This window comes from Mastigoproctus giganteus, chromosome 7 (genome assembly GCF_048544385.1).
Source record: "Mastigoproctus giganteus isolate SK-2022 chromosome 7, ASM4854438v1, whole genome shotgun sequence".
Lineage (NCBI taxonomy): Eukaryota > Metazoa > Arthropoda > Arachnida > Uropygi > Thelyphonidae > Mastigoproctus > Mastigoproctus giganteus.
In genome coordinates this window covers 68,927,752-68,951,362 of record NC_143581.1, presented here as the reverse complement: position 1 = coordinate 68,951,362, position 23,611 = coordinate 68,927,752, and the positions used below count along the sequence as shown (strand labels likewise).

General features: G+C 39.7%; 1 protein-coding gene across 1 annotated transcript in view; it reads right to left on the bottom strand.

Moving 5' to 3' along the window:
• Window positions 1-23,611, bottom strand: part of LOC150082984 (uncharacterized) — a 201,443-nt gene that overhangs the window by 139,691 nt on the left and 38,141 nt on the right. Inside the window, exon 4 of the mRNA XM_090377713.1 lies at window positions 444-489. Coding sequence (XP_090233839.1) covers window positions 444-489 — 46 coding nt within the window. The remainder of the gene's footprint in view (window positions 1-443; window positions 490-23,611) is intronic.

Here is a 23,611-nt window from a genome sequence, read left to right as displayed (position 1 = left end):
CTTATAAGGAGAAAAAAAAAAAAATCATTCATTTTGTTGACCAGTGTAAGTTGGCTATAACTCACTTGATCCAAATATGTAATAGTCAATATAAACTGATGATTTCTTCAGTATTTCTTAGGTCAAGCAGCAGCATGGAAGTGTTTGTAAAATTATGAGATGTACTATTTATTTAAAACTAGTGCAAAACTTAGCTAACTCACTTAAGACAGGAGGATAGTTTGTCATCTACACATAACAAAAAAAGGAGAGAAGTAGAGGAAACAATAATAGCACATGCTCTAAAGTGGCAGAGTGCACAAAAAAATTAGCAAAATGGTTTTGAGGTTCCCTAAAATGTTACAGAATCCTACAAGTATGGTATACCTTTTCTAATCTATCTTCAACAGGATGAAAGCTTTGAAAATACTTAGCCTAAGCATTATTACCTTAATAATACTTACCCTATCTCTACTACCAGCTTTCCTGTGGAACCAAATACATGGAATGCTAAATAAAAAAATTAAATGAAAATTATATTACTATGTAATTTTCTATAACAAAGTGGTTAAAAATCTTTAGTAAATTTACATAAGAATGTGCACATGCACACTTAAAATTCTGCACATACAGTTCAAATAGTCAGCCTATAGAAAGCAACTTGTTTGTACAGGTAACCCCAGCTTAATGCTGATAATTTGTTCTGGAAAAACAGAGCGCTAAGTCAATCCGCACTAAGCGAGCGCAGCATTCTCATAAGGTAACATATGTATTTGTGAGTTGCAGTCGGTGCCATTGAATATTTCCTAATCAATAATAAACAGTAGTGAAAAGATGCACAAATGTCGGTAAAAATATTTAATATTCAAATATTTGTAGAGTACATATAAAATATTCTGCATTACATACGCATATAATTATGTGGTAACTACTTACGTATCAAAATTAAACTTAAAATTCCAATTAAAATCATGAATTTAATTGATTTAAATTAATCATGAAAAATGTGTCGATTTTGGGTTGTACTTTGGCCCTCTTCCTGGTAAACTAAAAGGGGTTTTAATTTAAAATCCTCCACAGCATTACCACCAAACAAAGTCAACCGATCCTTCGCCACTTTGAAACCTGGCATGTTTTTTTCTTCTTTCAATATGAAACTTTTTTTTTTTTTTAGGTATTAGTTCCCAAAAAGGTCCTGCTTCATCTTTGTTAAAAACTTGTTGAGAAGTATAACACATAACACCCCTCTTAAATAATTTTAACAAGTTGAAAGTTTCGGCTCCTTGATCTGCACTTGCAATATCTCCCTGGATTTTAAATCTATTAGACCAGCCCTTACTAGTTTTAAATGGTTTCACATTTTTTTTTTTTTTTTAGGTGAGCTTTCTTCAGATCATTATATAGGTTAATCTATATATTTTTTTATAATATTTAACTTAACTGAATTCTGCACTGGATATTATCTTCAATAAAATTAGTTAAAGTCTCTCTATTTCAACCCTAATAGCCAGCCTAGCCCTAGTTGCTTGCAGTGGAACAGCTGTCTTTGCGCTGCTAAAATTAATTCTTTATTTTTTATAATTGTTCTTACAGTTAAACCTGCCAGTCCTAAATTATGGCACACATCCACTTGTCGCTGACCGGAATCAATTCACTTCAAAACGTCTAATTTAATTTTCAAATTGTCTTTTACTTACATTTGTAGTCTTTGTACTGAGTCCAGATGTTGTTGCATTTTCATTCTGATCTGCCATTATTAACTCTTTGAAAATTTAACTGCATCAGTTGCATTAATTATGATACAATGTTCGAGTAAACTGTCCGTTACGCATGATGTCTAATACTGTACTGAGTGATGAATAGACTTTAAATAAATGCATATAAAGCAAATATTACAAGCATAATTTTTTTTTAAATGTTGATCTCGGAACTACATAAGTCACTGTACTGCAATTAAATTAGTGTGTGACAATATTTCACTATTTTTTATTATTTCACTATTAAAAATGCAATCTGTATGGTGGTAAAAGAGCATTATAATCAGATAGTTATAATATAAGAACAGCGTTATAGCGAATCAGCATTAAGCAAACCGCGTTATAACAAGGGCCTGCTGTATACCTCTTTATCATGGATGTAGAATCCAGTTGCTGCTGTTGTTTTATATAGTGCATTAGTATGCAAGGCATATTGCCTTGTGTGTTGTGTCTACAAAAGTGGTTTTTTCAGGTTTTCAGTCTGTATGACAGCATGTAAATACAGGCTATCATACAGACTGAAAAACATGGAATAATTATTCCCACTGTTACAGTTTAATATCAGCAATGGCCACTTTTTCAAGTCAGTGTGGGAAACGCTTTAATGCGGTTTTGCTATTCATTTTCAAGCTAGACTCCCTCCCTGAAACGTTTTCGTTAAATATGCCAAAGATGCAATCTGTATGGTAGTAAAAGAGCGTTATAATCAGATAGAGAGATAGGTGCAAGGAAGCCTATGGCTTATGCTGTACCAGCAAAAAAAATAACAATAATAAAATAAAATAATAAGAATAAAAATAAATTAATAATAATAAGAAAATTTTAAAAAAATAATAAGAAGAAAATTTTAAAAAAATAATAAGAAGAAAATTTTAAAAAAATAATAATAAGAAAATTAAAAAATAATAATAAGAAGAAGAAAATTATTAAAAAATAATAAGAAGAAAATTATTAAAAAATAATAAGAAGAAAATTATTAAAAAATAATAAGAAGAAAATTTTAAAAAAATAATAATTAATAAGAGAAAAGGAAATGGACAACCTATGTGTTTCCCTCCTCCTTCAGGTAATTATCCAGCTGACTTGAATTTCCCCAGACTGTCAGCCTCTACCACCCATATAGGTAACTTATTCCACTAATTTATAAATCATTGGCTAAAATAAAACTTCCTACAATCCAGTCTAAACAACTCCCCCTGTAACTTGAAACTATGGCCCCCTTGTTGTAGAATCATTTATAACCGTGAAAATTTCATCCTCATTCATTTTGCTTTTGCCTCTCAGAGCCTTAAACACCTCAATCAAGTTTCCTCTAAGGTGCTTGGTTTCCAAGCTCTGCAACCCACATATTCAAAGTCTTTCCTCATATGGATGCCCTTTTGCCGATCTCACCAGGCAAGTTACCAGTCTTTGGACCCTTTCAAGAAGAACAATGTCTTTCTTTAGGTGCAGTCTCCATACTTGAACACAGTATTCCAAGTGTAGTCTAACAATAGCCTTATATAATGGGATTATGACGTCCTTATTTCTACTATTAATTGCTCAATCAATCATCAAAAGGACACCATGGGCCCTCCTTGCAACCTGTCTACAATTCTCGGAGAACTTCATATCTGACCGTATTGTAATACCCAAAGTCCCTTTCCTCCACTAGCAGCTTTAGTTCAACTCCGCCAGGTGTATTTTGGGGTTACTTACCAAAGTTATTTTGGTGTTACTGTTCCCCATGTGCAATACCTTACACACTTTGCTGGATTAAAATATAGCTGCCATTTTTCTGACCATCCCTGAAGTCTATCTAAGTCATTCTGACTCTACCAATCTTTACATCTGTATATTTAGACATCACACCCTCTATCTCTTCATTGATGTTATTTATGAAAATCAAAAACAACAGTGGTCCTAATACTGATCCTTGGGGAAACCCCACTTCTTACAACACAACAACCCAATTTGAGGAATAACTATTTATCATGACCCTCTGCCTCCTGCCTTGAAGCCATCCAACTATCCATCTAAGGATACACAACGAAATTATTCCCTAGATCCAGCTCTTGAGTGACTCTGTCAAAATAGCTAACCAGATTAGTTAAACATGATTTTCCCTTTACAAAACCATGCTGAGTATCCTTCAGAATTCCGTTTTTATCTAAGTGATCCTGAATTGAACCCTTGATCATAGTTTCCATGCTTTTCCCTACTACTGAAGTTAGACTAACGGGGCAGTAATTTTGCACTTCATTCTTAGAACCACCCTTATGTATTGGAGATACATTGGCACTTTTCCAATCCAACAGAATCACTCCTGAGTCCAGTGATGCTCTCATAATTAGCCTCAATGGCTCAATGCATTCACTTGCCGCCTCCCTTAAGATTATAGGATAAATGCCATCAACACCAGGAGCTTTACTGGCCTGTAGGCTTCAAAGTTTTCATTAAATAAACTGTGAAATTTCAAAATCATTAATTAGTATTGATTGGCAGGTTACAACTCCTATTAAAGAGGTTTTTTAAAAATTCCTCCATGCTCCAATGGAATTGAGTCCAGACCTTATCAGAAAAATTATGAAACCTCCATAATATGATAGAAGTCATCTTCCAGACTGAAAACATTTGACACTACCAATGTCTATATCAGGCATGGGCGGCAACCTTTTGTTGGCCACAGCCTATGTGAGACTTTCATGGCATGACTGCAGGCCACAGCCCTAAATAATTTTCTACCGAATTTCATAATTAAACATTAGATCTGTAAATAAATAAAATACAATACATCCTTTATTATACTGTAATAGTGTAATAAATCATTAATTATTTTCCTATTTCATTTTTGCCTGTCACAAACTTCTGGAAGCCTGATGGAATATATATATAAAAAAAGGGGGCCTCCAGTGTGTAAGATTACAATATAAGCAATAAAAATACATAATTTTTATCCATTTAAAATTGTAGACGAAAAATTTAGGAAAAAATATTTGTACTGAGCAAATTTTAATGAGAATTTTGGGGTTGCAATTTTTTTTTTTTTTTTTTTAACCAAAATTTTCAATGTTTGGGGGAATCTTAGATGTTGCAACTCACAAATTATTTTCAAGACATATGTCAGTCAATCCTGATCTTATTTTTGACTTAACTTGCATTTGAGAAAATAGTTGTTCACAGTTATAGGTACTCCCATATATCGAAGCAGGCTTCTACAATTTTTGTGAAGTCTACTGGTGAGACATCTGTGTACAATTGTAATAAAGAAGAATTGTGAAATTTGTCTCGGAAGTTCATTCATTGCTCTTAAGTTTGATTAATTCCATCTAAAGTTCCTTTCTCGCCAGCTCAACATCTACATTAAATGGATTTGGAAAAATGTTTAAATCTGCTTCTTTCATTCCAATGTCATTATATCTTAAACTAATTTCTTTGTCAATGGCCATTAGCTCATCAGCATTGAAAACATATTCAACCATCTTGCAACTTGCTAATGTAAGGATATGGTAAGTGTCACCATTCCTAAGCTGTCTTTTCCCATCTGAATTTTACTTTGAAAGGCTTGGGATGTGAGCATATAGTTCATGAATTAACTGCTTTTTCCCATTGCAATTTCGAATTCAGATTATTTAAAAGGGGTGTAATGTCAACAGGAAATGCAAGATCACGAGTCCAGCTCCTCAAGAAACTGTTTAAATTGGTGATAGTCAAGCGCTTGTGATTTTATAGAATTTATGCTTGAAACAACTATACGCATAATATTTTCAAATTTAATTGACCTTGCACAAATTCTCCTGGTGAATTATGCAGTGAAATGTGGTAAATTCTTTCTTCACTAAGTTGAGAGAAGCTAATTTGCATTTCATTCTGGAAACTAAGCTGACCTTCTGCAGGTGCCCTATCTGTGGTCACACTTAAGAGCTTATCAAAAGAGAGGTTAAACTTTTTCATTGATGTCTTTACTTCTTCAAAAGATATCATTTCCTGTAGCAATATCTTTTGGTATTTGAAGGCAAAGCATTTCTTCCGTAACACTGAAAGTAAATAATGAATGAAATTCCGAAGATTGTTTTGCTAATCTATCCTCTAAATTGGCTGCAATTTCTTCAATACGCCTTGTTAGTTCTGCAAGACAGGTTGATGTTCTCAAAATCTTCCACCTTTTCCGGACATAATTTCAGCAATGCCCAGAAAGCATTCTTTCACAAATTCAACGTTGTGAAGTTTCTGGAATGCTTGGTAACTTTTCCACTAACAATATAGCTAGCTTGCACAATTTTATTGGAAACTTTTTGTCTATTAAAAATAGGTGTACCCAGCTTCCAATCTGTGGCATTAGATTTTCTATTTTGAGTTTTCTAATCTCTCCTTGAAATTTATCGTATGCAGAATGCTTTATTGTGTTAATGGTGCTTAACATTATATTCTTAACATGTGGAGATAGATTAGCATTAGCATTAGCATTAGCATTAGTAGAGGCATTTGATGCAAGAAAGCAAGCTTATGCAGCATCAGCCAAAAAAAAAAAAAAAAAAACCCACTTCCACTTCACCCCTCTGTTCGTTCAAAATACCTGTCCAGCTGAGCCTTAAACTTATTTAGGCTATCAACTTCCACGACAAGGGATGGAAGTCTGTTCCACCCACCAACCACCCGCTGGCTAAAGGCAAATTTCCGCACATCTATCCTACATCTGTCTTTCCTCAATTTGAATTTATGCCCTCTCAGGTGATTTTTCTGAGCTAGAGGAAGAATCCCATCAGCATTGAGCATGCTCAAACCATTCAAGGCTTTGTACACCTCTATCAGATCACCCCGCTGGTACCTAGTTTCCAGACACTGTAATTTGCAAAACTTAAGCCTTTCTTCGTAAGAGAACCCCTTTGTCCCATTCACCAATCTAGTTGCCCTTCTCTGTACTCGTTCCAGCAGCTCTACATCCTTCCTGAAATGAGGCCTCCAGGCCTGTATACAGTACTCTAGGTGTGGCCTGACCATTGCCTTATACAAGGGAATAATCACCTCCTTATCCCTGCTAGAAAAATTCCTATATATCATTGACAATACACCATGAGCTACTCTTGCAGCTCGTCTGCACTGCTCAGAGAACTTCATATCTGCCTGCACCACCACCCCCAGGTCCCTTTCATTCTCTACCACTGTCAGTGTAGTACCACAGAGTTGATACGTTGCTCTGGGGTTGCTGTTTCCCATATGTAGTACTTTACATTTGTCAATGTTAAACTTCATTTGCCACCTCGAAGCCCATCTGCTCAACCTTTCCAAATCCTGTTGCAGCAGCATAGTGTCAGTAGTGTCCTTGACAACCCTGCCAACCTTCGTATCGTCTGCAAACTTGGACATTAAGCCTGATATACCATCATCAATATCATTTATAAATACAGAAAACAATAAAGGCCCCAATACTGAACCCTGAGGGACTCCACTAATAACATTAGTCCACGATGAGCAGTGTCCATTGATTACCACTCTCTGTCTTCTCCCCCTCAACCACCCCTTTATCCATAGCAGCAACTTGCCTCCAATGCCACACTGCTCCAATTTGTGCAGCAGTCTTCCATGTGCAACAGTATCAAAAGCCTTTCTAAGATCCAAGTATATAATATCAAAGTTATTCCCTGCATCCAGTTCTTTTGTGACTGCATCATAGTATCCAATCAAATTGGTCAGGCAAGACTTCCCCTTAACAAAACCATGCTGTGTCCTAGCTATAACTGAAGTCTTGTCTAGATGATCCTGCAGTGCTTCTTTCACCAGTGCCTCCATTAATTTTCCGGGAACAGAAGTTAAACTCACAGGTCTATAATTACTTGTGTCAGCCTTTGATCCCCCTTTGTGAATTGGGGTCACATTTGCACATCTCCAGTCAATGGGTACCTCCCCTGAGTCCAAGGAAGCTCTCATAATTATGGCTAAGGGTTTGCTTACCTCCTTTGCTGCCTCCTTTAATATAACTGGATAGATCCCATCCACCCCAGGTGCCTTTCTTGTGTTTATCTTCAACATTTTCTCCTCCACTTTGCTCTCAGTTATTACAAGATTCTCTAGCTTACTGCTAGAGTTGAATACACCTCTGGCATTCCCCTCGCTGAATAACTCCTCATGTGTGAATGTCGATGCAAAATATTCATTTAGTTTGTTAGCTACCCGAGCAGGGTCATCAACAGTTGACCCATCGATCTCAAGTGGACCAATCTGATTCATCCCCTTCCTTCTAGAGTTTACATAAGTAAAGAACTCTTTGCTGTTTTTCTTCGCATCCCTTGCCAAGGATCTCTCGTAATCTGCCTTCGCCTGCCTAACCTCCTTTGTAACTTGGTTACAGATCAACTTGTATCTATCATAGGCTTCCATGTCACCCATTAATTTATATGTATCCCATGCATTTTTCTTCTCTGCCACATGTCTCATTAGTTCATCTGACAACCATTTAGGCCTAAACCTTGAACAATATTTCTTAGTTGGTATGTAAAGCCTAGTAGCTTCCACAATAAGTTCTTTGAATGCTTCCCATTTTGAATTTGCTGTTGGCAATATCATCAGTTGATCCCACTGTATAGAATTTAAATACTGTCTCAGTCCATTGTAGTCGCCTTTACGAAAGCAATACCCCTTCCCTTTACCCCTAATGGTAGTTACCTCTTTGAGTAACTCCCACTTCAGCACACTGTGATCACTGCCACCAAGTGGTTCATTTATCTGCAGATTCTTAATGCATGAAGAATCACTACTGATAATCAAATCAAGAGTATTACTCCCTCTAGTTGCCTCCCGAACATGCTGATGTAGAAAACAATCATCCAATAAATCCACAAAAGCCTTGCTACTGTGTGAGTGACCAGCCCCCAAATTCCAGTCAATATCTGGGAAATTAAAATCCCCCATTATAAGACTCTCTGATTTACTGGCCCACTCTATTTCTCCGAACAGTTTCTTATTATACTCATCAGAGTCATTAGGCCTATAGCACACTCCTACTCTCAATTTTGATCTCCCAATGCTTATGTCACACCAAACTGACTCGACACTGCACTGTCCAGCGATGTCGACTGGCTTCACTTCCTTGGATTTTATGTGTTTTTTAACTAATAGCATAACCCCTCCTCCCTTCCTATCCTGTCTATCCTTTCTGTAGACATTGTACTCCCCAAATTCCAGTTCTGCATTTCTTATATCTGTGTGACACCACGTCTCTGAAATCCCCACAATATCTGCCTTTGATGTTTTGAGCAATACCTCAAATTCATCAAATTTATTTACTAAACTCCTAGCATTGGTGTACACACAAGTATACATGCACCTGTTCTTTTTCTTAGCTACCCTAACACAACCCATGTGTTTACTTGTACCCCAATGATTCCCAGCAGTCTCTGAAATATCCTGCATCTTATTTTCCAGGCTGCGGCTCATTCCAATAGAAGCAGTGCAAGAATCACTTTCACCTCTGCCAGTGGCTACTGTTAATCTATTAGTCCTTGTATCCCCCCAATCTAGCAGTTTTCCGACCCACCTAACATTGCCTCGATAGCATCAGCAAACATTCTTGCACCCTTTCTATTTAAGTGTATCCCATCCCTGTAGAAGCAGTCTCTCCTGTTAACAAGTACAGACCAGGCTGAAAAAAATTCTACCCCTTGAGCCCTGCACAATCTTTCCAGGGCCGAATTGATTGACAGGGCTCTCATCATATACTCCCTCCTATCGTGTCTGGGCAGAATTGCAGACACTTTCAATTTCAACCCAGATTCTGAGCATATTAGACACAATAGTTTGTTTTTCACCCTAACAAAAAAAGTACTGATGTGTCCACCTTTTCTGAAAAATTCACATTTCATTTGTTAGCTTTTTTTTTTTTTTTTTTTTTGAATAAAGCTATTACGGGCAATTGTTAAAAACAAAATTAACTTAAATTCTGTAGCAATGAAATAACGCACACCAAAAGAGAAAGACAATGACCAACTGCTCAGGCGACAGTACTCCTTGTTGTCACGTTTGTTGCAGATATGCCAAGTGTGAATGGGATATAAATACTAAATTTTTAAAAATTTATTAACAAATGGAGTACTTCATTACCAAATAATAAATGTGTATATATATACAGGGTGTCTCAAAAATATTGGTACAAACATTTTGGGGAGGTAGGTAACATCTAAAGGAATGCGAATCGCATAGAAACTCATAACCGGAAACGTCACGGGAAAGTAGTAGCAGAGGCACAAGAAGCAGAAATTACAAAAGACAGTAATTAGTGGTAAACATTACATAATATTAACAATGGAGTACGAGATGGATGCATTTCATGATGTTACAACAGATGCTCGAAGGTTCCACCACGAGACGCGATGCATGCGTGACACCAACGCAGCATGGTTTGGCGGACACAGTCGAACACACCTGAGTTTCTCTGACAGTAGCAGCAGTGCAGATGAGTCTCGCCATGAGATCCATTTCCGTCTCCACAGGAAATTCATACATGATAGATTTGAGGGCCCCACACAGAAAGATATCAAGGCTCGATAAATCAGGTGAGCGTGGGGGCCAGGCAACGGCCCACCACGGCCAATCCATCGACTATGGGCCGACTAAGCAGTCACCAACCATAACTGCCCATACATTTATTGTGAAGCGATGTTGTACTGCATGGGGACACACACTGTGTGGGCGCTCTGCTAATCCATACACTAGGTGCATGTCTGCCAGCTCATAGTTTGTATATCGATGCATGCTCTTCGTGCGGTGACTATTGCTTGAATGAGGAAACCAGAAATTTTTCCTCTCGCGAACTGATGAACATCGGCGTGTACCGACTTACGGTGACGTTTCAGGTTATGGGTTCCTATGCGAGTCACATTCCTTTAGATGTTACCTACCTCCCCTAAACGTTTGTACCAATATTTTTGAGACACCCAGTATATATATATTCAGTGCAAATACTATGAGCTCTCAAAATAGTTTTTGAGGTGGTAAAACTTTAACACACATTTTGCAATAAACCAACTGCTTTTTTTTTTTTTTTTTTTTTAAAATCACCCAATGGTATCACAGACTGATTCAATTCAATGCTGCAATGATAAGACTTTTTCTCACTTAAACTCAATTTTAAGAAATGAATGCATTAGAAATAATCTGAAGTTTCAAAAATTTACAAAAAAAGATAGAAAATCATTAATGGCATATAAATAAAAAAACTAGATTTCAATAAAGGGCTGTTTTCTGATTTCTAACATTCCTGTATGTAATATAATTTTAAATCTGAAACCTCCATCGGTTTTTACTTCAAGATATTTCTAAATATTAATTAAAAAGTTGACTTAATTCCACTGGACACATGGATAATGCAAATTTCTTATGATGTAAATACATAAGGATCATGATAGTAATCGGGCAATAGAAGTCACAGAGACCACGTGACCCAGGCTGCATATGAATCGAACTGTGCAAATGTCAAGGCGTGGACAGCCATTGAAGGAAAAAACAAATCTCAACAGTAAAAGCAACACCAAAACCATGTTTTAAATTGCACGGTCAAAGTCTGCTTTCTTTAACAATACAGCTTAAGAAGTGATGTCTTGAGACTATGACAGGCACAGTCGAAATATTAGAATTCCTTCCATTTCGAGGTTAATCCATTAGTAAAATACTTCAGGAGGCTTCGAAAGCTCAGCAGGCAATCTTATTGCCACTATTCTGCAGAATCATGCTCCATGGGAGGAATCAGCACTGATATGAAGGCAGAAATATAGTCATTTTTTGCCGAAGTGGATATGTATATTTCCTTGATTTTTATACATTTAACTAATCTATTTAACTATTTTGAAAGAATCACACGAGTTGGAAGGAGGAAATATTTCTGACATTGTTTATTTGAATTTTGGCAAAGCATTTGACTGTGTTCCACATTAGGTTATTTTTTTATTTTTTATTTATTTTTTTTTATTAGTTGTTGGCGCATCAGCTTCTGTGGTCATATTGCACATCCCAAGGTTTTTGCATTTTCTACTCGGATCCAAGCCCGAGGCGGAATTCGAACCCATGACCTACAAGATATGAGGAAGAGAGTCCACCAAGCTTGTAAAACTTTTCAGAGAGTCGGTGCTCACCTCCCACCCTTGGAGGTCGAAGCCGCAAAAGACATTTACCGATTCTTGAGGAACAGTTACACTATCATGATTAGATGCTGCAAAAAAGCCTCATGGCAGAATTTGGTCTTGATCACAGGAAATGATAACCCCTAGGGAGTTGTCTATCGTATCGTTGTGAACAAACTCCCTAGAGGTGAAGTCCTCAGTACAACTGTAAAGCCTGATGGTTCTTCCACCTTCACGTGGGAGAACTCTGTCCACAATATACTAAATGCCCTCTTTCCAACAGATGATGCAGCTAACTGAAGAGCAACTACAGATTGTTACCGCTAACAATTCTTACACAACAGAAAATACTGAAGAACCTTTTACAAATGACGATCTAAAAGCTGCACTGGACAAAACTAAAGAAAATAAAACTCATGGCAATGACCTCCTCGAGGTGGATGTTATCAAGAAATTTGCAACCTACTTCCCTAACACCATGCTCTCCACTTTCAACAGATGCCTAATGGAAGGCCACTTTCCTGCTATCTGGAGGGAGGCATGCCTTAAACTCATCTTGAAGAACCCAGACAAACCACTTGAAGAGCCAAAATCTTACAGGCCAATTGCTCTCTTGCCAGTCCTCGGCAAACTTCTGGAAATGCTTCTACTCAGCAGGTTGTCAAAATGCTACTCTAAAGAAAACCTCATTTCTCCACTTCAGTACGGTTTCAAAGCTGGTTGCAGCACTGAAGATGCTCTTCATAAATTAATATCTACTGCTTCAAGCACTCAAGGCAAGTATGCGCTAGCCATCACAGTTGATTTTGCTGGAGCATTTGATCGGCTGTGGTGGCCAAGTATTCTCAGAAGACTCCAACAAGCCAAAGCACCACTCAACCTTTATAACTGTGTCAAGGAGTACCTGAGACACCGCACTGTCCATGTTAGTACCAGGTACAAGTCTGTCACTAGCCAGGTCTCCTGAGGCTGTCCCCAGGGCTCGGTCCTGGGGCTTTTCTTTTGGTCCATCGTCCTGGACGAGTTCCTTGGGATGGACTTGGGGATAACTCAAGCCCTTGCGTTTGCTGACGATTTGGTTTTGGTGGTGCATGGTGACACAAGAGCTGATCTAGAGGAGCGAGCAAATTGCCCACTAACTAAGCTTCAGGATTGGGCAGCCACTCACCGACTAAAGATCTCGGGAGAGAAAACCAAATCTATATTGCTCAAGGGAACGCTCCAACTACGAAGACTACTGGTTATCAAAATTGACAACACCTCCACAAGATTATACCCAGAAATCAAGTATTTAGGAATCGTCTTAGATATGAAACTAAATTTCCATTCTCACTTGAAATATATGTCACAGAAAATAAAAAAAAAATACTCTGCCATGATCATCCGTGTAAGCCATGCAGACTGGGGGCTTAAGCGCCGGGCTCTGGCCCTCATCTATAATGCCATATTTGTCCCAATAGCTTGCTATGGAGCCTCAGTATGCTGTACTAGGGCCTCCCTCGACCGAAATCGCCGTAAACTAGACTCCATACAGTGTTCTATGCTCCTTGCCGTAACAAGGGCATGCCGTACAGTAAGCACCCCAGCTCTACAGGTTCTAGCTGGATGTATACCCCTACACCTAGAGGTAATAAGAAGAGGATTGTATCAACGATTGAAGAAGAGTATTCCCACCGAAACAGCAGGCATCACTCTTAACCTTGATAACAACCCCAAACAGGAAAGGAAGAGAATCTCTGAAATTATGTACAGGACCTGGCAAGAGACATGGGACACCACCAACAAAGGATTGATAACCAAAAAGTTTATTCCCTCTGTGAAACTCATCAGCCTAAAGCCTCCTCCCTGGTACTCAACCAGGCCTCCAATACTACATTTCTATTGACAGGCCACGGACCCTTTAAAGCAAAGCTAACATCCCTAGGCATAGAAGAAGATCCGCTATGTCACTGCGGGGCTGAAGAAACGTGGGATCACGTAATGTATGACTGCCACGAATATGACGAGTTCCGGCTAAGGTTTGCCACTAAAATGCAAGAAAATCCCCGGCATTGTGAGCACCTGATTATAATGGACGAGCAGTGCTACGCTGCTGGTACCGAGTTTGCACAGTCTGTCTTCACTGCTAGACAGGTTAGGCACCCAAACACCAACCATTGAAGATCAAAGTAAGAAACTTGCTGGATATGACAGTCCTCTCAGGAGAATGGAAAAAAAAAAAAAAAAAACCCTCCTTCCTTCCTTCGCCCCAGGGGTGATAGAACCCACCAGCACAGATGAGCTGCTGCCATTAGGCCTCCCTAGCCACACTCCCTTGCATGGTCCCTTGCCTCCACTCCCTGGCAGGAGGGGGAAATTCATCCCTGGTGTCCTCCCCCTTGCCGCCCCTCTTTTTCACTCTGGTGGGGCATGGGCCTGCTCCACTGATTTGGGGTCATCTTCCCTATGGACCCCCGTATCTCTATCTCCCCCCCCCAGTGTTCAGTCTCTCCCCCTTTTCTAACTTACAACTAGTGCGTCCGAATCAACTCCAAATTGCTTGAGGCCTACAGCCAAAAACTTAACAACATCAAATCGCCGAACTAGTACTCCCTTTGTTTTGGCTATCTATAGCGTTTTTTTTTTTTTTTTTAGGTCCTTTCCACTAAAATCTCAGAAAATTAGGTGGCAGGACTGCCAGAGTAAATAACTATAATAGTGGTGTACCTGGTCTGCCTCCACAGGGCGGAGTGGGGCAACGTTGGGTCCCATTAAGGGTCCAGCGGCTAAATGACCAGATGAACAATGGTTCATTTACACTCTACACTGACCTTTGGGTTGCCAGGCAGGCACTTTACCCACCCAGCTTGCCTGGTCGGTGCATGAGGTTACTGGAACATGTCTGTATATAGCTGCAACAGAGGACCAGCTGCAGGATATTAACAGAATTAAGAGTAACCATTAATTAATGTACTGCTAATTATGAGTAACCATTAATCCACAACCCAAGTAGAGGGTTACAGATTAATAGTTACTCTTCAGATTAGGCTGGTATTGGAAGTGGATCTCTCAAGAACTGGCACTGGAAGCACTGCAGGGCATAACAAAATTTCCAGATGATATCAAGATCAGCAGGGCAGCTAATGACATTTTAGCAAGTTTGTTTGTTATTTGGTTTTTAGGAGCATTAGAAACTAAGGCCATATTGCTCCGGGATATGCGGTGGTCATTCCCTGACCTTTCTGCATCCTCCGTATTTGGTGGTGATGGGCTTGAACCCCGGTCTAATCAAGAAGCGTGTACTACGCACTGCTGCTCCTTCCCACCTGGCTACGGAGACGCCTTTAAGCAAGTAGTGCTCCTTTAGAACGATGTGGATAAGCTTCAGGAATGGTCAGAAAATTGGCAACTATGCATTAATGCTGCAAAATGTAAAGGGTTTCACACTTGGGAAATAACAACCCTCAAAATTTTTATAACAGGAGGAGATGAATTAAAAGCAATGTAGGAAATAAATTTGGAGGTTATGATCCAGGCAGATATGAAGTGTAGATGGTAAGGACTGCCCACAATGTCCTATAAATAATGTATCAAGCATCTACTTTTAGAGATAAGATCATAAACTCATTGCACAAGGCAATGGTGACATTGCACTTTAGAATACTGTGTCCAATTATAGAGACTTTACCTCTAGCTTCGTGAAAAGATCTAAAGATGGGCAATGCACTTGGTGACACTATGCTAGGTAACTAGATTTCTCTTGGGAGGAAGGGAGGGGAGATTATCTGATTGAAGTCTATAAGGCTGTGAGAAGGCACAGCAGAATGAATGAATGAAGATGATAGTTTCACAGTTATAAATACCAGAGCCGTTAGACAAATTTCATTATTTTTTGTAGCAGATTAAGAAAGATTTTTAGAGTGGATTGTAGAAAGTTTACTTTTAGCTAGAGTTGTTAATTTCTGGAATAAGTTACCTTTTTGGGTAGCTGAGGCTAAAAATCTGGGAAAATCCAAATTATTATCTGTTTACTTCTCTTTCGAGACACCCATGAACAGCATATGGCTGTTCATGGGTGTCTGCCATGAACAGCATATGGCTGTTCATGGGTGTCTGCTAGCATTAGCATTAGTTGGTTGACTTTGAACGGTACCGGCAGCTAAACCGAGAAGTCCGACAAAGAATGACAGCAGAAAGAGAAGCATACTGGAACCAAGTGGCAGACGATCTTGAAGTGGCGGCATCCAAAAACGAGTACCGCACTCTCTACCGCACCCTCAGATGTCTGAGTGGAAAGACCAAATTGACTAGTGACAACATCAAGAATGCTGATGGGACCTTCGTGCGATCACCATCCGAACGCTTGCAACGGTGGAGTGAATTCTTCAAAGCTTTGTATAATCACGACCCACCTCAGGGACCGCCAGCAACAGCACTCTCGATCGACCCCCCCTGAGGTCTCCATGGTCGATGTTGAGCCTACAGTAGAAGAAGTGAAAGCAGCCATACAATCCCTGAAGAATGGCAGGGCACCAGGAGTGGACCAAGTCACCACAGAAGCGATCAAAGCCGGGGGAGATGTACTGCTTCGCCGACTACACTCACTCCTCAAAACCATCTGGTGCACTGAACAAATTCCGTTAACATGGAGGAAAGCCATTATCGTACCGATCCACAAGAAAGGTGATAACCGGGACTGCAAGAACTACCGTGGCATCAGCCTCCTTTCCATCATCGGAAAGGTCTTTATGAAGATCATCCAGTCAAGACTGCAAAAACATCGCGAGCAAACCAGTCGAGAAGAACAGGCAGGATTTAGACCCGGGCGAGGATGCTGTGATCAAATCTTTGCCATTCGTCAGCTGATGGAGGAGAGGATCCGGTGTGGACAGCGAACCGTCATTATTTTCATTGACTTTAAGTCTGCTTTCGACTGTGTCCACCGGCCTGCCTTATGGAAACTACTAGAGGTTGAACATGTACCTCGAAAAGTCATCACACTCCTCCAAACTGCATACAACGGTTTAACCAGCCAGGTGCGCATCCAGAATGATTTATCTGAGGAATTTACCATCCAAACTGGAGTCCGCCAAGGGGATGTAGCCTCCCCGTTGCTTTTCAACATCGTGGTCGACGCCATTATGAGGCAAGCATTCAGAAACAGACAGGGCATACAATATGACAAGGATCACTATGTGACTGACCTGATGTTTGCTGATGATAGTGCTATCCTTGCCGGTAACGACGCTGAAGCCACGGACATCCTCTACGACATTGCCCGCATTGCCGGCCATACGGTTTGAAGATCAATGCTGGTAAGACAAAGGCCCTGACAACAGATGGGTCGCAAACCACCATCTATCTCGAAGGCGTCCAGATCGAGCAAGTGCAGGACTTTAAATACCTTGGATCGCTGGTCCAGGAGAAGAAAGTTGCATCCACCATGGAAATCCACAGCAGAATTGGACAGGCGGCCACTGCGTTCGCCTCGCTCAAATGGTGTCTGTGGAAGAGGACCAACATTTCCACAAAGACTAAAATCCAACTCTTCCGGACTTTGATCCTGCCCATTCTTCTTTACGGATCGGAAACATGGATTTGTCTCAAGTTAGATTTGAACAAACTTGAGGTTCCAAATGCGATGCTTGCGGCAGATCTTGGGCATCTCTCTTCGCGACCGCATCACTAATGATACCATCCGCGCCAGATGCCAACAGCAACCAACCATTGCCGACCAAATCCAGAAGCGAAGGCTCAGATGGTTTGGCCACGTATGTAGAATGGGCACGAACAGAATACCATCCACACTCCTTTGGAGACGACCCACCCAATGGAGCATCCAACGGACCGCGCCTAGGAAAACGTGGGCCAAGCAAGTGGAAGATGACTTAAAGAGACGACGTCTCGACCTTAACCAGGCCAGGACTGAAGCCATGGATCGTAAGGTATGGAAGAACATCACAGAGCAAGTCCGAAACCCTGCGGCACCTACAGCAGCATACTGGTTGCGTGGCCAACCGCCTCCCCCAGCTGCCAGCTAAGGACCAAAGAAGAAGAAGAAGAGGCATATGATGCAAGAAAGCAAGCTTATTCAGCATCAGCCAAAAAAAAAAAAAAAAAAAAAAAAAAACACACACCACTCCCATTTTACCCCTCCGTTCGCTCGAAATACCTGTCCAGTTGAGCCTTAAATTTGTTTAGGCTATCAATTTCAACAACAAGTGATGGAAGTCGGTTCCACCAACCAACCACCCGCTGGCCAAAGGCAAATTTCCACACATCTATCCGACATCCGTCCTTCCTCAATTTGAATTTATGCCCTCTGAGCTGATTATTCTGAGCAAGATGAAGAATCCCATTGGCATTGAGCATGCTCAAACCATTCAAAGCCTTATACACCTCAATCAGATCACCTCACCGGTGCCTAGTCCCCAGACTCTGTAATTTGCAAAACTTAAGCCTTTCTTGGTAAGAGCAACCCTTTGTTCCATTCACTAATCTTGTTGCCGTTCTCTGTACCCGTTCCAGCAGCTCTACATCCTTCTTGAAATGAGGCCTCCAGACCTGTATACAGTACTCAAGATGTGGCCTAACCATTGCCTTATACAAGGGAATAATCACCTCCTTATCCCTGCTAGAAAAATTCCTGTATATCATTGACAAGACACCATGAGCTACTCTTGCAGCTCATCTGCACTGCTCAGAGAACTTCATATCTGCCTGCACAATTACCCCCAGGTCCTTTTCATTCTACACCACTGTCAGTGTAGTACCGCAGAGTTGATACGTTGTTCTGGGGTTACTGTTTCCCATATGTAGTACTTTACATTTGTCAATGTTAAACTTCATTTGGAGACCTCTCAGCCCATCTGTTCAACCTTTCCAGATCCTGTTGCAGCAGCATAGTATCAGTGGTGTCCTTAACAACCCTGCCAACCTTTGTATCACTGCAAACTTGGACATTAAACTTGATATCCCATCATCAATATCATTCATAAACACCAAAAACAACAACGGACCCAACATTGAACCCTGAGGAACTCCACTAATAACATTAGTCCACATTGAGCAGTGTCCATTGATTACCACTCTCTGTCTTCTGCCACTCAACCATCCCCTTATCCATAGCAGCAATTTGCCTCCAATGCCACACTGCTCCAGTTTGTGCAGCAGTCTTCCAAGTGCAACAGTATCAAAAGCCGTTCTAAGATCCAAAAATATAATATCAAAGTTATTCCCTGCATCCAGTTCTTTTGTGACTACATCATAGTATCCAATCAAATTGGTCAGGCAAGACCTGCCCTTAACAAAACCATGCTGCGTCTGAGCTATAACTGAAGTCTTGTCTAGATGATCCTGCAGTGCTTCTTTAACCAGTGCCTCCATTAATTTACCTGGAACAGAAGTTAAACTAACAGGTCTATAATTACTTGTGTCAGCCTTTGATCCTCCTTTGTGAATTGGGGTTATATTTGCACATCTCCAGTCTATGGGTACCTCCACTGAGTCCAAAGAAGCTCTCATAATTATGGCTAGGAGTTTACTTACTTCCTTTGCAGCCTCCTTTAATATAACTGGATAGATCCCATCCACCCCAGGTGCCTTTTTTTTATGTTTATCCTCAACAATCTCTCCTCCACTTTCCTCTCAGTTATTACAAAATCATCCAACTCACTGCCAATGTTTACTTTACCCACATCATTCTCCTTCCTGAATAACTCCTCATGCGTGAATGTAGATGCAAAATACTCGTTTAGATTGTTCGCCACCTAAGCAGGATCCTCAACTGTTGAACCATCAATATCCAGTGGACCAATCTGATTCATCCCTTTCCTTCTTGAGTTTAAATAGGTAAAGAACTCTTTTCTGTTTTTCTTTGCATCCATTGCCAAGGATTTTTCGTAGTCTGCCTTTGCCTGCCTAATCTCCTTTGTGACTTGGCTACAGACCAACTTATATATATCATAGGCTTCCATGTCACCCATTAATTTGTATGTATCCCATGCATTTTTCTTCTCTGCCACATGTCTCATTAGTTCATCTGACAACTATTTAGGCCTAAACCTTGAACAATATTTCTTAGTTGGTATGTAAAGCCTGGTAGCCTCCAAGATTAGTTCCTTGAATGCTCCCCATTTTGAGTTTGCTGTTGGTAACATCATCAGTTGGTCCCACTGTATAGAATTTAAATACAGTCTCAGACCATCATAGTTGCCTTTACGAAAACAAAAACCCTTCCCTTTACCTCTGATGGTAGTTACCTCCTTGAGTAAATCCCACTTCAACACACTGTGATCACTGCCACCTAGTGGTTGCTTTATCTGCAGATTCTTAATGCATGAAGAATCACTACTGATAATCAGATCAAGAGTATTGCTCCCTCTTGTTGGCTCACGAACATGCTGATGTAGAAAACAATCATCCAATAAATCCACAAAAGCCTTGCTAGTGTGCGAGTGACCAAACCACAAATTCCAGTCAATATCTGGGAAATTAAAATCCCCCATTATAAGACTCTCTGATTTACTGGCCCACTCTATTTCCCTGTATAATATCTTATTATACTCATCAGAGTCATTAGGCCTATAGCACACTCCTACTCTCAATTTTGATTTCCCTATGCTTATGTCACACCAAACTGACTCGACACTGCCCTGTCCATCGATGTCGACTGGCTTCACTTCCTTGGACTTTGTGTTTCTTAACTAATAGCATAACCCCTCCTCCCCTCCTGTTCTGTCTATCCTTTCTATACACATTGTATTCCCCAAATTCCAGTTCCGCATTCCTTATATTTGTGTGACACCATGTCTCTGATATCCCAACAATATCTGCCTTTGATGTTTTGAGCAATACCTCAAATTCATAAAATTTATTTACCAAACTCCTAGCATTGGTGTACACGCAGGTATACATGCACCTGTTTCTATTCTTGGCTACCCTAACACAACCCATGTGTTTACTTGTACCGCAATGACTCCCAGCAGTCTCTGAAATATCCTGCATCTTGTTTTTCAGGCTTCTGCTCATTTCAATAGAAGCAGTGCAAGAATCACTTCCACCTCTGCCAGTGGCTACTGGCAATCTATTAGTCCTTGTATCCCCCCCAACTAGCAGTTTTCCGACCCACCTAACTCTGCCTCAACAGCATCAGCAAAAATTCTTGCACCCTTTCTATTTAAGTGTATCCCATCCCTGTAGAAGCAAACTCTCCTGTTAACAAGTACAGTCCAGGCTGAAAAAAATTCTACCCCTTGAGCCTTGCACAATCCCTCCAGGGCCGAATTGATCGACAAGGCTCTCATCATATACTCCCTCCTATCGTGTCTGGGCAGAATTGCAGACACTTTCAAATTCAACCCTAATTCAGGGCTTTTTTTCAACAGTGACCTGTTCTTGCTAAGTAATTCCGCCGGTCTCCTACTCTTAATATCATTAGTGCCAATGTGTACAATATATATACTATATATATATTGTACAAAAGGTGATATAACTATATCACCTTTTGTGCCCTTAAAAGATGATATCCGCTCTACAACGTCATCAACCTTTGCCCCTGGCAGACATACCCTGGTCCTATTCCTATCCTTTTTGCAAAGCATGTTCCCCGCTTCCCTGACAATAGAGTCACCAACAACTACTAGTTCTTGTGGGACCAGCGCATTCTGCCTAGGGGGCTGCCTCTGTGTTGCCTGATGACAGTGCAAGCTCTGGCATTGATGTGGGCGGCTGAGAGCTTGATGGGCCCCTCAATTTATTTCCTTCGAGGGCATCCACCCTGTCCTTCAAGCTCTCATAAAGGCCCATAATGCTGAGTTGTTGCCTGATTTCCTTGCACTCCTTACATCGTGCACACACAAAGACATCCCCCTTGGCAGTATCATGTCCTGTACCCGACTGCTCCGCAAACATCAAGCAAACAGTGCATTTTAAAAGACTGTGATTCAGAGGGCAACTGCCCCCCTCAGTTCTCCCCTGAACCACAGCACTCCCATTAGCTTGAGCCTTTTGCTTTGCTGCTCTGGTCTGAGTCATGATTGCGATTTAATTCAATAAAATTTCAAAACAAAATTAAATCCTTAAGTTATATCCCAAAACAGTTATAACGCTAAATTTATTTTTTTCGGTATCTAGTGTTTTCTACGAGTTCCCTTTATATAACTTCCGTATCACGTGTACCACTGTAGTTATGTATTAATTATTTGTTACGATTAAGTCGTTTATATATATATATATATATATATATATATATATATATATATATATATGAGTTAAAAGTACAATTTAATTGACAATAAAGTTTATCAAGATTAATAGATTTACTGATTAATTGACAATATTATATTATGCACTATACTACACTAAGGTTATGCTATCGTGTAAAAATGGCGGGAATTCACGAACGGTACTTCTACGGACTCGTAAGTATTGATTAGCTTGCAAATTTCGCTATCTCAATTTAGAATAAACTAAGGATCCTGACTAGGTCTATAATCTACTTATAGAAGATAATTTAATATAACAATTGGTTAATAAATCGACTAAATTTGGTTAAAAAAAAAAAAGACCTCTCGTTAATTTATAACACGTGGATTTGATACCGTTACCAATACTAAGTAATACCTACAAAATCACTGTCTAAGTTTAACTTTAAACTAAGTATCGTAACTAGGAATATAAAGCTACTCTAGCAATACGTTAATATGACAATTTAAGCTAATAAATCAGAAAATAAATCAGGGGTGTACATTATTTGAAAATTTACAAACATATTAATAAACTCCTTATTTACAAAATATTAAAAATCATAAAACATGGAATATGAAATAAGTTATTATAAGATCATTTCATTAGTATTCTTATCGTAAGCCAAGAATTTAAACATTAAATTGAATGCTGTATTTCCATCTCTGTTATTGGTAGAATTTCAATATCTCTTGCTTCTTTTGTCTGATAATTTTTCTGGGTATCAGCCTCAACACTGGAGTTCTAGTCACTGTACAGCTTCTTACAAAATTCCGTAGCTATTTCAATAATTGCCTTTTTTCCTGTTTGAGCAATGCCATTTTCGTTTCATAGGCATTGAATCCATTTTCTGCCTGGTGCAGCACCTCAATGTTCATTTTGTACATGCATTATTTTCAAGTGCCTCTCCTATCCTTTCAGCATTTCTTCTACGTATGAAGTTTCTTATAGTTCTTTTGTTTATTCTATTTTCTGTCTCACACTCTCAAATCCGTTTGTCTTGAGGATTTCTCTTTACTTGGTCATATCTCTAATTATCTTGTGATAGTTTGGTAGTATTATTTGACTTAAGTTTACCTGAAGCTTGCACTACTGTTTCATTATCTTGTCACACAGCTATTGGACTCCAAGGTCACCCAGAGAGGAAAGTGGAGTGAATCTGTTATTCAGTTCAAGAAGATTGTCTTCTTGGTTATCACTAAGATGGATGGTACTTGTTTTTTCTGTTAGTAAACCTTTTGTTTCTTAAAAGCTTTGTGTTCAGTCGTAAAGTAACTCGGATTAAGTGATAATAAACTGGAATTGGTTTATGACTTCCTGATTCTCGAATATGCTCTTGTTGGTTATTTGTTATTGTTATTTGGTTTTTTTTTAGGAGCATTAGCAACTAAGGCCATATTGCTCCGGTATATGCAGTGGTCATTCCCTGACCTTTCCGAATCCTCCGTATTTGGTGGGGCTCGAACCCCGGTCTAATCAAGAGCTCTTGTTGGTAGCTAATACAGGTCGACCATCACTAATCCAAGCCACCGGTAATCTGGTTTCACTGCTAATTCGGAC